The 14,267-nt window shown below is 39.3% G+C and overlaps 1 protein-coding gene across 3 annotated transcripts in view; it reads left to right on the top strand.

Annotated features, from left to right (window-relative positions):
• The window catches only part of MAP3K5 (mitogen-activated protein kinase kinase kinase 5), a 228,492-nt gene that overhangs the window by 175,610 nt on the left and 38,615 nt on the right, over positions 1-14,267 (top strand). For all 3 annotated transcript variants that reach the window (XM_004011519.6, XM_042253518.2, XM_060419723.1), the window contains 4 exons: positions 4,174-4,301; positions 5,356-5,492; positions 6,416-6,521; positions 11,906-12,063. In XM_004011519.6, coding sequence (XP_004011568.4) covers positions 4,174-4,301; positions 5,356-5,492; positions 6,416-6,521; positions 11,906-12,063 — 529 coding nt within the window. The remainder of the gene's footprint in view (positions 1-4,173; positions 4,302-5,355; positions 5,493-6,415; positions 6,522-11,905; positions 12,064-14,267) is intronic.

The raw sequence follows: 14,267 nt of genomic DNA, 5'->3' as shown, positions 1-14,267 counted from the left end.
GGGAATGGCCCAGTGTGTGTTGGGCTCAGGTTATGTTTCATCGTGATTGGTTTATTATATGGATATATGGGGAATGAGCACCAGCTAAAATGGTTTGAACCAGAAGTTCCAGTTTCCAGTCAGGTGTGTTAAGGACATTGGAAGTCAGCACTCCGTTCTAAACTGAAGGTGGAAAGTTGGACCAACTGAGAAATCAACGACTGTTCTTGACGCCATCAGAAAAGTGACGTCACAGGGCAAAACCACGGTCCCCCAACACTGGAGAGACGGTCATAGGGCAGTCCCACACTCTTGTGAGTCTTTGGTCCTGACAAAGCCTATTAGAGAAATCCCTTCCTCAAAGACTGCACAGAGCTCTTTCTCGAGTTGAAATCACATCATGTCATTACTGCTTAAAACCTGGCTGTGAGTTCTTACAACACAAAACCCAGGAACCTTAACACAGACACCTGCCTCCCTCTGTGGCCTCGCCTCCTCCTCTGCAGCCACACTGACCGCCAATACCACATATTGGTGGGATTGCTTCGTTGTCATCAATTAGGTCCCAAGTTCAGTTCCCAAGCCCTCAGAGATGCCTTCTCTGATTACCACAAGCTCAAAAAGACACCCCTCTTTCCCCTGTAACCAGTGTCCCAGGCCTCAGTTCTCTTTCTGCCTTGCCATCCTTGGTCTCCATCTTGGTACGTGACTTCCTGGCAGGTGGTCACTCTGCCTTATCTGCATTCCAGACAGGAAGAGGGAAAAGGAAAATGAACTTTCTCAGGAATGTCCAGCCTATATTCATCTCTTGTTTCATTGACCAAAAGTGACCACTCCTGACTACAAAGGAGGTTAGAAACTCAGTGGTTTTTAAGTTGGCTGGTTGTTTCTCCAAACAAAATCACAGAAAGAGGGAGGAACAGATATTAGGTAGGTAGACAGTAAATTCAGTTTTAGGTTGTCTATGGTATTTTTGCAGTTTCTCCTTGGTTAACTCATGAGACATAAGTATGAATTCTTCTGGGATGGTGATAGAAACTATTCACTAGATACATTTATATCTAGTATATATATCCCTATATATCCCTATATATATATATATATATATATATGGAATATATATATGTGTGTGTGTGTATTATATTAAAATTTTCATCAAATATTCTTATAGGTTCTTAAGTATTATATATTGATACATAGAGTGGATTTTTAAGCGATATAAAATTTAAAAGGATTGTCTTTACTAGTATTACCTTCCTCCCCACCACCAGATAAATGTAACTAGTCACTTGGAAGAAAACCACTTTGAAAACTGTCTTTGGAGCTTAAGTTTATTCAGCTACCACTGTGCATACACAGAGTACACCAACACCAGCGAAGATCCATTTGGCATAATGTGGTTTGTTTGAAAACACTTGTATGACAAGCCCTTCTCTTGAACAGTTGCTGTGGGGCATCTTTTTGTTACCTCTAAGAGAAGATTAAGGTGAAGTCTATCATGTTATTGAGAGATACAACACAGAAAGCATTTCCACCTTTGTGACCTAGAGAGTTTCAAGGTGGCTTTTAAAGAAGTCGCAGTTACAAAGGATAATTGCTCAGATGGTAGGATGGGTGTGAATAATGCATAATCCAGTGTACTCTAAACACTACCATCTGTAGTGAAGGATCATAGCAACAAAAGCAGCTTCTTCTGTGGTTCTCTCACACTCTAAAAACGCTTCGTTAGAACATCAGAGTAGTCATAAGAGCAAGCTGCTGGATTCTAAGGACACTCTCATAATTTGTCCCAACTAGTTGTACATCTCGAGTTGACTTCTGATAACATTCTACACATTTGTCAGCTATTGTCCTAGGTCAGGTATTTCCACCCAGCTGTGTGTTAGAGGAACCTGGGGAACTTTTAAAAAATACTGATGCTCAAGCCATAACCTCCAAAATTCTGGGGTAGGTCATAGACATTGATGTTTTTAAAAATCCTTCCAGGAGATGCAAAATGGCCAGCCAAGGTTGGGAACTTCACTGCTTTGGATGGTTATAGTGGGAATTTGAGTCAGGAGAGGTGCTCTGGAGACATGTATGATATATTAATTTTTCAAAGCTAAGTGCATATTTAAGTATCTTTGAATGTCTATACCATTTTTCTTTCTGTTATCACAAGTAACTGAGGAGATATGGGATTTTCTTGTAATTCCCACAGACAAGTTTTGCTTATTGACCTGAGCAAATTATAATTTCATGCTTATTCAGTGTGCGGTACTTATACTTTCACTTACATTTAGTGAGAGTTGCTAGTGTTACTAATCGTTTCTACACTGGAGAAGAGTCCTTATTCTCAGCTAGGATGAATTCTATTATTGTAACTTTTGAGCTATCCTTTGGTTACATAAGGAGAAGTGTGTGTTGTATATTTATTTCTTCATGATCTTATATTTCAACATTTATGATTGATATTTAATAGGGGGTTGGAGCCTTTTAATGATTTGTCATAAACTGAGTGAGCCTCTTGCTTTGGATTATGCAGTCATCTTGATCTACCAAATCTGAAGAATTGGCCCAATATTGCCACTGATTTATCTCATGCATATCAAGAGCAATCTCATTAACTAGCATTAATAAAACATTTTAAACTTCATGGAAAAAGTAACTTGTAAATGTCTTCATAGTTGAGAGTCATTACCTAAGGATCTCCTTGGTAACATTATATACTGGTATTTCTTGCATTGTCTCATTCTAGCAATAGTCAAAATGGTATTGTCCCTAACTGATATCTTGTTAAGGGGTTTAGCTTAATACAAGCCTTTAGCTCCTAGAACAATTCTGAAGAAAAGTGAAATGAGTAAGAGGTCTAATATACAAGTCAATTTTGGGCTGTTGCTGGCAGCTTTCTGAGAAGTGTTTCACAGGTTATAAAAGTTTGTTTAAATTAAATCTGTTTGTGGTCCAGTGGTTAGGACTTGGCAGTTTCATTTCTGGGACCTGGGTTCAGCCTCTAATCGGGGAGCTAAGCGCCTGCAAGCTGCATGGCTAAGTCAATTAAATAAATAAAAATTTTAAATATATTTTAAAAATAATTAAATGAATTTGGGTTTTTGTAACCTACTAATGTTATTCAATACTAACTGATTCTAGTATTTGTTATGGTCATTCCAAGAAATCCATTCTGCTTATATGGATTTGCCTCTATAAAATTTGAGCATTTCTTGCATGTAGCACTGAAGCAAATTATGAGGCATCCAGCTTATAGTTTATGTTATAGTGAGTGCCTTTCACACCTGTAGCTTCCATCATGCAACAGAAAAAAAATTAGGAAATACCTATGAGTCTCTGTTCATCATTGCTGGCACCATACCGTAATTAAGTTATACAATAATTATATTAACATAATATATGATAATATATTAATATCCAGGATTGTTAAAAGTCTACAGACTTCATAGTACTTCAGAAAACCATCAAAAATGTTGTTCTGTCTGTTCCAGAAATATAAAATTCTTTCATCATAAAATTTAATAAAGCGATATATACCAAGTACATGATTTTGAAGTCTGGTCTGAAGCTGGTCTTTCAGTATGGAGGCTCAGCTAGGAATGAGTAAAAAATGATGATAGAGTAGAACTGGATGGAATAGAATCAAGGAGACTTGGCATATAAATGGTTTTATATTTTTTTACTGAAGAGTTGTTGGACCTTTCAGTAAGTTCTGGAATGAATATTAAAATTATTTGCAATTTTGTCTTCCTGGGAAAGAATCTCCTGAAATAATAAACTTATGAAGCTAATGGAATAGAAGGTCATATGAATGTGACAGTGAGCTGTGTGGGTGATTTCAGTTCTCCTGGGTTCAGATCTTAGTTCTGTTACTTACTAGCTTGGAAATCTTGGATAGGTTAGTTCTGTGAATCAGTTTCTTTATCTGTAACATGGGCATCTTAGGAATACCTTCTCATGGAGTTGTGAGAAATGAGCTAATATATACAAAGACCTAGACTAGTATCTGACACAGTTCCCCTCACACCCTACCTGGGCTCCAGCTTCACGGAATTTATGTGATGAGAAATAAAGGCCTTAGATGGTCATACTTTATTTCATGTATGGGTGAATTCATTTAGCTGGAATTTCCCATTTGTATTGCTTAAATTTATACAAGAAGGTCTGACATAATTAGCTCACTGACATTTGCATATCTTTCAGATACTCCCAGCCCCTGCATGAAGAAATAGCCTTGCATAAGCATCTGAAGCACAAAAATATTGTCCAGTATCTGGGCTCTTTCAGTGAAAATGGTTTCATTAAAATCTTCATGGAGCAGGTCCCAGGAGGTAAGAGATGGTTTTCTTTCTTTAAAAAGTATAGGTTCCTACTATATAGAAAATTAATAAGCTACAAGGATATATTGCACAACCCAGGGATTATAGCCAATGTTTGATCATAACTATAAATGGAAAATAACCTTTAAAAATTTCAGATGTTATATACCTGAAACATATAATACTGTACATCAACTATACCTCAGTAAAAATAACAGATAGAGTTTAAGAAACCCTCAAAAAAAAAAAACTAGCTTTTTAAAAAAGTATGTTTCTAGGGTCTTGAAGAGTAAAACTGAATGGAATTTATTAGTTTACAGGTCTTAATTTGTGTAAATGTAAATAAAATGTTGACATGTGCCATTATCTTACAGTTTAGTGAAAGTGAAAGCTGTTCAGTCGTGCCTGGCTCTTTGTGATCCCATGGACTATAGAGTCCATGGAAGTCTCTAGGAGAGAATACTGGAATGGGTAGCCTTTCTCTTCTCGAGGGGATCATCCCAACCCAGGGATCAAACCCAAATGGATTCTTTACCAACTGAGTTATCAGGGAAGTCCCTACAGTTTATTGGGAGATGATAAATAAATATCAGAACTGTTCTTATATCAATCATTATGACTTGGATTAAGGTTTGCAAACTGAGTGGTCTTTTGTGTGTGTGTGCTAAGTCGCTTCCGTCGTGTCCAACTCTGCCACTGTAGGGACTATATAGCCTGCCAGGCTCCTCTGTCCATGGGATTCTCTAGGCAAGAATACCGGTGTCAGTTGCCACTCCAGGGGATCTTCCCAACCCAGGGATCAAACCTGCATCTCCTGCACTGTAGTCAGATTCTTTACCCACTGACCCACCGAGGAAGCCCCAAGTAGCCTTTTCGACTGTATTTCATAAAGACCATCAACAGAGCAGGGACTTGCCTATTTATATTTGAACCCAAGTACTGTGTCTAGTATAATACGTAGGCCACTGTTAATAACCAATAAATGTTAGCTTAATATTGTAATACTAACATGCTTTAAAGAATTCATTCAAATAAGATTTTATCCACTGTTTCTCCCTACTTACAGGAAGTCTTTCTGCTCTCCTTCGTTCCAAATGGGGCCCACTGAAAGACAATGAGCAAACAATCGGCTTTTATACAAAGCAAATCCTGGAAGGATTAAAATACCTCCATGACAATCAGATAGTTCACCGGGATATAAAGGTAGGTTGCGCTAGGATTCATTCTTGTAAGGTCTTTGATGGGTAATTGTTTTATTTGCAAGAATTGTTTTTCTTATGAAAACTAATTTGGAATGATAAATAAATCCTAGAAACAGCAGATATATATCACTCTGCCATGGGTCAGTTATTGATAGTCGTGTCTTATCGCTTTTACTCAAGAAATAAACTCCTTAACCATGTTCAGCCAACAAAGATTGAGTTTCCACTTCATGGCTGGCACTGTTTGAGGTGCTCCATGGGGCTGGAAGCTCAACAGAGCAAAGTTAACAAGGATATGGTCCCTGCTCCCAAGTGGCTTGTAGGCTGGTATCCTTGCCCATAGTAGCTACTCAATAAATACTTGTTCAATTAATGGAGGAGTAGTTAGAAGGAAAAAAATAAAATCCCCACTTCTCACAGATATCATATACTCCTGGGTTGAACTAAAATTAGATAATCTGTGAAATTCTCCTTAAGAAGGGAAAATTTAGAACTGATAAATTTATAACAAAATTGGACTAGTGAAAGTAAGTAAATATTACTACCCTAAAACTAACACAAATGTCCATTTATTTGTGCTGCCCCTAAATATTCCAGGAAAAGAAGTAAAACAACATAGAATAAGTCAAGTACTAGGAAGGTATAAATATCATAATTTAACTAATCATGCTCATATCAAACACAAGTAGTCCCTACTATCTATAAACCTCGTTTCACCTTGTGACCTGACTAGCAGATTATGAACTGATAGTATGTAAACAAAAATGGTGTCAATAATTCACTACTGATGTTACTGTTAAGGAAGAATCTAGAAATAGTGTCCTTTTTGCTGTAAGGACACCTTTTCTTATTAGACTTTCAAGCCAATAACAAACAGTATTGGGAGAAAGATAACATTTCTGATTCAAGTTCTTTCTTCTCTAGGGTGACAATGTGTTGATTAATACCTATAGTGGTGTTCTCAAGATTTCTGATTTCGGAACATCAAAGAGGCTTGCTGGCATAAATCCATGTACTGAAACTTTTACTGGTATGTTTTTGCAGTGATGATACAGATCTTATATAATTAAAGAAATAATTGCTGTGTTTGAGCATGACGTGAGAGAGAAATTTAGTCTGGGTTCTTACCAACATTCATGTCGATATCTTTTGATGCTCACTGAAAAATGCTATACAGAATTTCATCTGACCATTTCTTACCTTGTATTTATGTAACTCAGTTTCCTGCTTAATACTGCTGAAGATATATATTTTTTTAACTCTCAGTTTGTTATTTGTTTTTCTTTTCATGTCATTCCTTCTCTCCTGGTTGGTCTACAACCACTATAATCCTGACATTTCTTTTTTTAACATTTCTTTAGCCCAGCCTCTCAGTGATTCTTACTCATACTTTAATCACTTCCCATTTGGACTATGAGTTCTTTCTTTCCTAATCTGTTTACTGCCTGTGGTCTATTCCCCTACTTACAACCTAAATAACTAAGATTTCAATTCAAAAAAAGGAAGTGACTCACTAACTCAGAAGTAGGGTGGAGAGAAAGCTTTGCTGAGAAATTAGGCCATGCAACTACTAAGCTCCCTCCGGACCAAAATCCTGAGAGGGTGGAGACAAAGTGACTTCCAAAAAGGTAACAGTAGCCAAGAGGAAACCAAGGCTCAGAGAGATTAATGACTGCCCAAAAGTTATAGGGAGGACATCTGGAAGTCCAGCCCTGCTCTCTCCTCCAAGTTTTCATTACTCCATTCTGCTGATTCTCATGAAGTATTAAGTTCCTGTTATTGTGACTTCCCTGGTGGTCCCTGGTGGTCAAGAATCCGCCTGCAATGCAGGTGCCACATTAGACGTGGGTTCTAACCCTGGGCCAGGAAGATCCCCTGGAGGAGGGCATGGCCACCCGCTCCAGTATTCTTGCTGGAGAATCCTATGGACAGAGAAGCCTGGCAGGTTGCGGTCCATGTGGTCACATGTGTGACTTGGCACATGTGTGCTGGCAGCCCAGCAGGTAAGGCTCAGTGCTCTCACTGCCTCAGCTCAGGTTCAATCTCTGGTCAGGGAACTAAAATCCCACAAGTCTTGCAGTGCAGCAAAAAATAATAATAGTAAAAATGAAATTCTTATTATCGTCAGAGAGAGAGATTTAGAGGAAAAAAAAAAGATACTGTAATGGATAATCTTTGGTCTCATATAAAACAGATTGTCCAAATGCCCTCATTTCTGAGTTCTGTGACGTGATGGCAGTACTTCCATTTTGCAGATGAAGAAATGGAGAGAGAGAAAAGGGACATTACAGCTGAATGTCACAAGAGTTTATAAATGATAGAACTCAGATTTTTAATCCACCGTTTGCGCTTTGCTTTGAGCTTCTTGCTCCAGTCCATCTTTCTCTCCACCTTGCTGTAGTGTCTCTTGTGGAAGCCGGGGAAAGGCAGAGGAAAAGTCTGAAGTCTCAGAACATTCAACCAGCAATGCCTCTGATCCAGTTCCTGCGCTCATGGCAGTGGATATTTCGGGACACAATCAAACCCGTTTAGAATGCATTTTTTAAACAAAATGAATTCTAGCTTTCTAGTAACTTTAAATATATTTACATTTCTTTTCCTCATATTCCCTCCATTTGGCAAGAGACCCTTTAAATACTGCCAAGTCTCAGTAACTTCTGCGAGGGAAATCCTGACTTTCAGACATTTGATTTGGGGAAGATGTTAATTTAATATCTGCTGCTTATCTTAAGCATTTTCTGTAATCCCCAGAGAAGTTGTAGTACAGCAGTCCTCCAGGAGCCCTTGGCTTGAACTTCTCACACTGGCCTCACATGGTGTGCCATGTGTGACACACGTGTGGATCGGTCACCGGCACTGATCATAAGGGCCTGGGGTGTGCGGGCCTCCCAGTGCTAACTCAGCGCTGGTGAAGTCACAGGTGTAGGCAGCCTCTGATGAACTGCGTCAAAAGACAGTGGCCTGTGTGACTTCTTCGTGATTCGATGAGAAGGAAGGCAGCCACAACTATTCCTTAGGGAGCACTTACTGCTCCAGACTGTGTTAAGTGCTTTACATGTTATTGCATCAAAATTTGTATATCAAGCCTAATCCTTACGCATCATTATCCCAGTGGATGGTGAGAAAATTAAGGTTCAAAGAGGTTAAATAGTTTGCCTGAGGTCACAAAGCTTGTAAGTCAAAGAGCTGCAATTCAACTAGACTTAACATGCCAAATGGAATGAATTATCATTTCCCCAAAGCTGTTTCACCCACACTCTTCCCTGTCTCGGTTGGCCACTCCAACCTTAGAGTTAGCCACTGCGCCTCTCTTTTCTCACACTTCAGCTCAGTCAGCCAAGGAAACCCATCAACTCTGTCTTCAAAACGTGTCCAAATCTGGACCAGTTCCTCTCCGCCTCCCTGGCTCCCGCCTTCGCCTCTCACACGCATGATCTCAATAGCCTTTTCTCCTGCTTCCGCTACTGTCTCCCCTCAACTCTACAGCCAGAGCAATCCCGTATAGACATAAATCGAGCCCTATCACTCAGAGACTTTGATGGCTTTCTGTGTTTGGAGTCAACAAACATCACAGTCCTTACAATGATGGGCAAGGCTCAGACCTTCTCAGAGTCTGTTATCTTTTAGACCCATTTCCTGCCCTTCCCACCTTGCACAGGCCTTCCTACACTTCCTTCATTCCACCAGGCAGGATCCTGCGGCAGGGCATTTGCGCACCCTTTTCCATCTATGGCGCTCTTCTCCCAGCTATCTGCATGGCGAAGTCCCTCATGTCCTTCAAGTCTTAACTCACAGATCATGCCAGTGAGGCCAGTGATTGCCCTATTTACATGGCAGCTCTCCCCGGACACTTCTGATCCCCTTCTCCTGCTTTTTTTCTAATTTTATCATAACATCACTTTCTAACCTACTCTGTAATTTGCTTATGTATTTTACTATAGTTTGCTGTCTGTCTTCCACTGCAAAAATGTAAGCTGCCCAAACCCTGGGATTTCTGTCTGTCTCGGCCACTCCTGCATTCTAAGTGCCTGGCCCATAGAACTGTGCTCTGCTCAGTTGCTCAGTCTTGTCTGACTCTTTGGGACCCCATGGACTGTAGCCTGCTAGGCTCCTCTGTCCATGGAATTTTCCAGGCAAGAATACTGGAGTGGGCTCCCATTTCCTTCTCCAGGGGTTCTTCCCAACGCAGACATTAAACCTGCGTCTCCTGCACTGGCAGGTGGATTCTTTGCCACTGAGCCACTTGGGAAGCTCTTCTGGCAGTATTAATCCACTGAATGCGAGAGTGAATGTAAGGTGACATCAAGGTTTAAGCTTTTAGCTACTGTCTTGTAGTGGCTTCCCTCCCCAGGTGGTTGTAGTGGTAAAGATATTCCAAAACAGGTGATTTTAAAGTAATTTGTTTATTCTAATGAAGATATTTGAGGTATGGGTTTTAGAGTTAATACTCTCACTGTTCTCCTTGGGCTAATGTTCAGACTGATTTGATCGTCACTATCCAGCTCTAAATATCTTTATATAAAATACTGTGTCATGTGCTTGTGGAGTAAATAGAGAAGATTTGAACACACGATTAAACCTGCTTTTTTGGTACCTGATCTATGGGGGATAATTAAACACAATCATCAAATATCACTCTGAAATATTATCTAATGAATCAAAACACTAATTTACTCTAAAGATATTACTTGAATTATTCAATTTTTAAAATTCACTATATTTTTGGTCAGTTGTCATTCCTGCTGAGATATTAGTACAACTTCAGGTCTTCCATTGAATATATTTTAGGTCCACAGATAGTAAGAGTGGTAGGCTTCAGCTCATATTTTCTCAATGATCACTTCATTTTGTTTACATTGTAAAAAATGATCACTTTAGGGGGAACTATCAATGCAGAGAAATTGTAACAGTTTTCTACTAAGAGTAATAATTTGAGGAGCATGGTTACCTTATCCTTCACCAGGTGAAATGCTTTCTTTCAAAAATATGACTGATTTAAGCCGAGAACAGACAGGTGAAGTTGTATGTGATCGTGAGCATGAGCTGCTGCGGCTGCTAAGTCGCTTCAGTCGTGTCCGACTCTGTGCAGCCCCAGAGACGGCAGCCCACCAGGCTCCCCCATATCATGTAATGATGAGATCTCAAAGATAAACCTGGCAAGATGACAAAACTTGACAAAAATAATGTGCTTTCACTTTTTAAAAAAACATTACAGCCAGTTTCTAGCCTTTGACCATGGGTTTTATAGGAACTGTTTAGAGGACATTTGTGCAGCAGCTTTCACCTTTGAATCAGGCACGGAGCATTCATAAAAGATGTTCCTTGCATTTATCAAAATGTCTCTTATTGGTTATGAATAAGAAAATGCTCGAGTGGCTCTTTTGGCAAATGCTTCAGTATTTGAAGTAATTTATTATGGCATCTTGGATCCTGTTTGCTGATTGCATCATATATATCAGAAGCTGGGGATATGGCAATTACCTGTTCCTATTTGTAGTCCTGACTAATTGCCAGATTTTGAGAAATCATTCCAAACTAGATATACAAATTTGACCTCTAGTTGTAACCAATAAGACAATTGCAAGTTCGTGTCCACTTGGGAAGTACGAGACCAGAACTAAAATCAGGGGTTCTTGGCCCCTGCGTAGTGCTGTTTGCATCGTACCACACTTTTTGTCTCCTTGATTCCATGAAGCCTTTTAAATTTCCTCTCTTTTTCATTCTGCTCTTCACTCCAGTGGTTTGTTTATACTGATGGCCCATGGCCTGACTTTAACCCATTAAATCTGTTGTTCTCTGGACCACAGGCTCATAGTAGAAGCCATATATGTTAGATTTACAGAGTAAAGTACACCCAAAATTATTTACATTATTTTAAACAATGGCTTTCAGAAATCTTCATGTTTTCATCTTTAAGAAATAAACATAAAAACAGAAGAACTGAGCATTCAATCAGGAATTGAGAAATAACAGACTAAGGAAATGGATGAATGACCCAGATTTTTCCTGCAAAAGATTGGAAGTATACGTAAAGGGAGTCTCCATGTATTTGAAAACCTGATTGCAGAAAATGTGTGTTGAGTATTTTCTGTTGTTCTCAAATGACTATTAGAAGTTTCAAAGAGGTCCCAATGAAGTGATGCCTCAATTACACTTTACTGTCTAGGAAATGAGGAAGTATCTATTCATAAACAGATAATATTAGTAAGATATGTTTATATCACTAGTGAAATCCATTATGACAACTGCTATTTCCCCTTTTATTAGCAGCAGAGAAAACTGGAACTTAAAGAAGATGAGATACTAAGACCTGAATCATGCTTTTAAGTTCTTATTTATGTAAATAACTTTAAACTGTTGTTAGTGCATCTGTTTTCTCCTTTTAAACTGTAACTGTGTTTGAATTCTATCCAGGTACCCTCCAGTATATGGCACCAGAAATAATAGATAAAGGACCAAGAGGCTATGGAAAGGCAGCAGACATTTGGTCTCTGGGCTGCACAATCATTGAAATGGCCACTGGAAAACCACCCTTTTATGAACTGGGGGAACCACAAGCAGCTATGTTCAAGGTCATATTTCACATCTTAAATGTCCTAAAAATCAGTGGTTAAAGCTCTTTACGGCTCTTGGAGTTCCATGTGTGTATGTCATATTTTTTTAAGCCAAAGGAAAGGAGCCTGAGCTAGCACAATCCAAGATCTAAAGTTCAAGTTTCACTCCCCTCTGTCAGCTTCACATGGAGGGTCTCTCTCAACATTAGTTTTCTCAGCTACCAAGTAAGACTCAGTGTAATGCCCTTTGACCGCCTTTTCACGATGCAGTATAATTAACACGCCACTCCACTGAAGATGATTTAAGTCCTTTGGGAAACACAGTCTGAAAAATCTTCCACTGAGGGACATATAAAAACATTTTTTATCCATTTAGGTATTAAAGACATGTTTTCCTTTTCTCCTCTAACATTACAGTTTGAAGTTTCCGTAGATAAAAAGGGTATAGTTGTTTTAAGTACATCAACTTTATTCTCATCTATCTACTCTGTCTACTCATCCAGCCTGTTACTTTGCCCATTAGTAACTCTTTTGGGGCTGGGAAAGGAAGCAGCTCCAGCTCTCAAAATAGGGAGCATGTGAAATGGAAATAGACCTGAGAGAGCCTTGGGGCCACAGCTTCAGCATACAGGGCTGGACAGTGAATCCCTGAATCCCTGCAGTCCTCACCTGCCACTCCACTGAGCCAGAGGAATATTAAACTGAACCCCTGTCTCCCAGGAAGTGAAGCTCACATCTCTGCTATTCTTTGAGACATCAGACTTTTGATTGTAATTTGTTATTCCTTTCCTTGCCACTGATCATGTTTCTAGCACTTACTCCATTTGTGAGTACCCCCTCTTATGAGGGACCATTTGTCACGTCCCTTCTATGTTTGTACCAAACTTGGTTTACCTGAAGCTTGGAGACAAGCTGATGGGCTGCTGCTGATACAGAAATGAGTAGTGTAACCACACCTGAAAAAAACAATGAGCTGCTCAGAGATCTGCCTTTCTGGGCATGAGAGATGTCTTTCTCTTCTTGGCCAGTCTTTCAAGTTCTTACCAATCTCTGGGACTTCACTCTGAAATGTTCCTTGGTCACCCATCGGTGCAGGGATTATTAAGCAACATGCTTTAGAGGAGTTAGCATGTTCTGGCACTGATTTGCAACATTTTAATCCAGTCTCCGACACAGTCAAGCTGTTTGCTGGCTTTGAGTAAATTACTTAACCTTCTTGTGCATTGGTTTCCTCATCTATAAAATGAGTAGAAAAATAGTACCTATCTAATGAAGGTTTTTGAGGAGTAGATGAGATAATATGTGAAAAACACTTAAAACAATGTCTGATACATAGTAAAGGCTTTATAATTAGTACAAATGTATCTTATCTATATAATAAATTAATATAAGCTATTTAATAACAGAACCTTTCCTTAGGAAATTATCTGTGTACTAAATACATGAAACATTGCTGAAAGAAATTAGAATGACAGCAATGAGAAAAACATTCTCATTGTTATAAAAATAGTGTTTGTGTAATTTTAAGTATTTTTAAATATCTCTTTTAACATAGGCAATTTGAGACAGAGAAAAACATTCACAAATCATGGTACAGGAGAAACAACACAGTCTTTAAGTCAAACAAATGAAGGTTCAAAATCTCAGCTCTGCCCTTTCACCCCTGTGAGCCTCATTTTTCTCATTGCTGTAACTGGGATCATATTTAATCCATTGGGTTGCTAGGAGGATTCAATCAGATCTCATAAATGAAAAAAACCAAGCACGAAGTTCTGAGAACTGAATTATTATTTCCTAGCACTGTCTACTGGAGAAGGCAGTGGCAACCTGCTCCAGTACTGGAGCAGTCCCATGGGCGCTGGAGCCTCGTGGGCTGCAGTCCACGCGGTCGTGAAGAGTCAGACACCACTGACTGACTTCACTTTCACTTTTCACTTGCATGCATTGGAGAAGGAAATGGCAGCCCACTCCAGTGTTCTTGCCTGGAGAATCCCAGGGATGGAGGAGCTTGGTAGGCTGCTGTCTATGGGGTTGCACAGAGTCGGACACGACTGAAGTGACTTAGCAGCAGCAGCAGCAGCAGCAACAGCAACACTGTCTAATATCTTAAGCTAATTACTGTGCCTATGTCATTGATAACGTTACAAAAACACTGAAAACGTTCCATAACCTACATAAAACAAGTCCCGTCTCATTTTGAAAAAAGACACACATTTGTAGTA

The sequence above is a fragment of the Ovis aries genome, chromosome 8 (genome assembly GCF_016772045.2).
Source record: "Ovis aries strain OAR_USU_Benz2616 breed Rambouillet chromosome 8, ARS-UI_Ramb_v3.0, whole genome shotgun sequence".
In the NCBI taxonomy this organism is placed as follows: Eukaryota; Metazoa; Chordata; class Mammalia; order Artiodactyla; family Bovidae; genus Ovis; species Ovis aries.
This window is presented reverse-complemented; position numbering and strand designations above follow the sequence as displayed.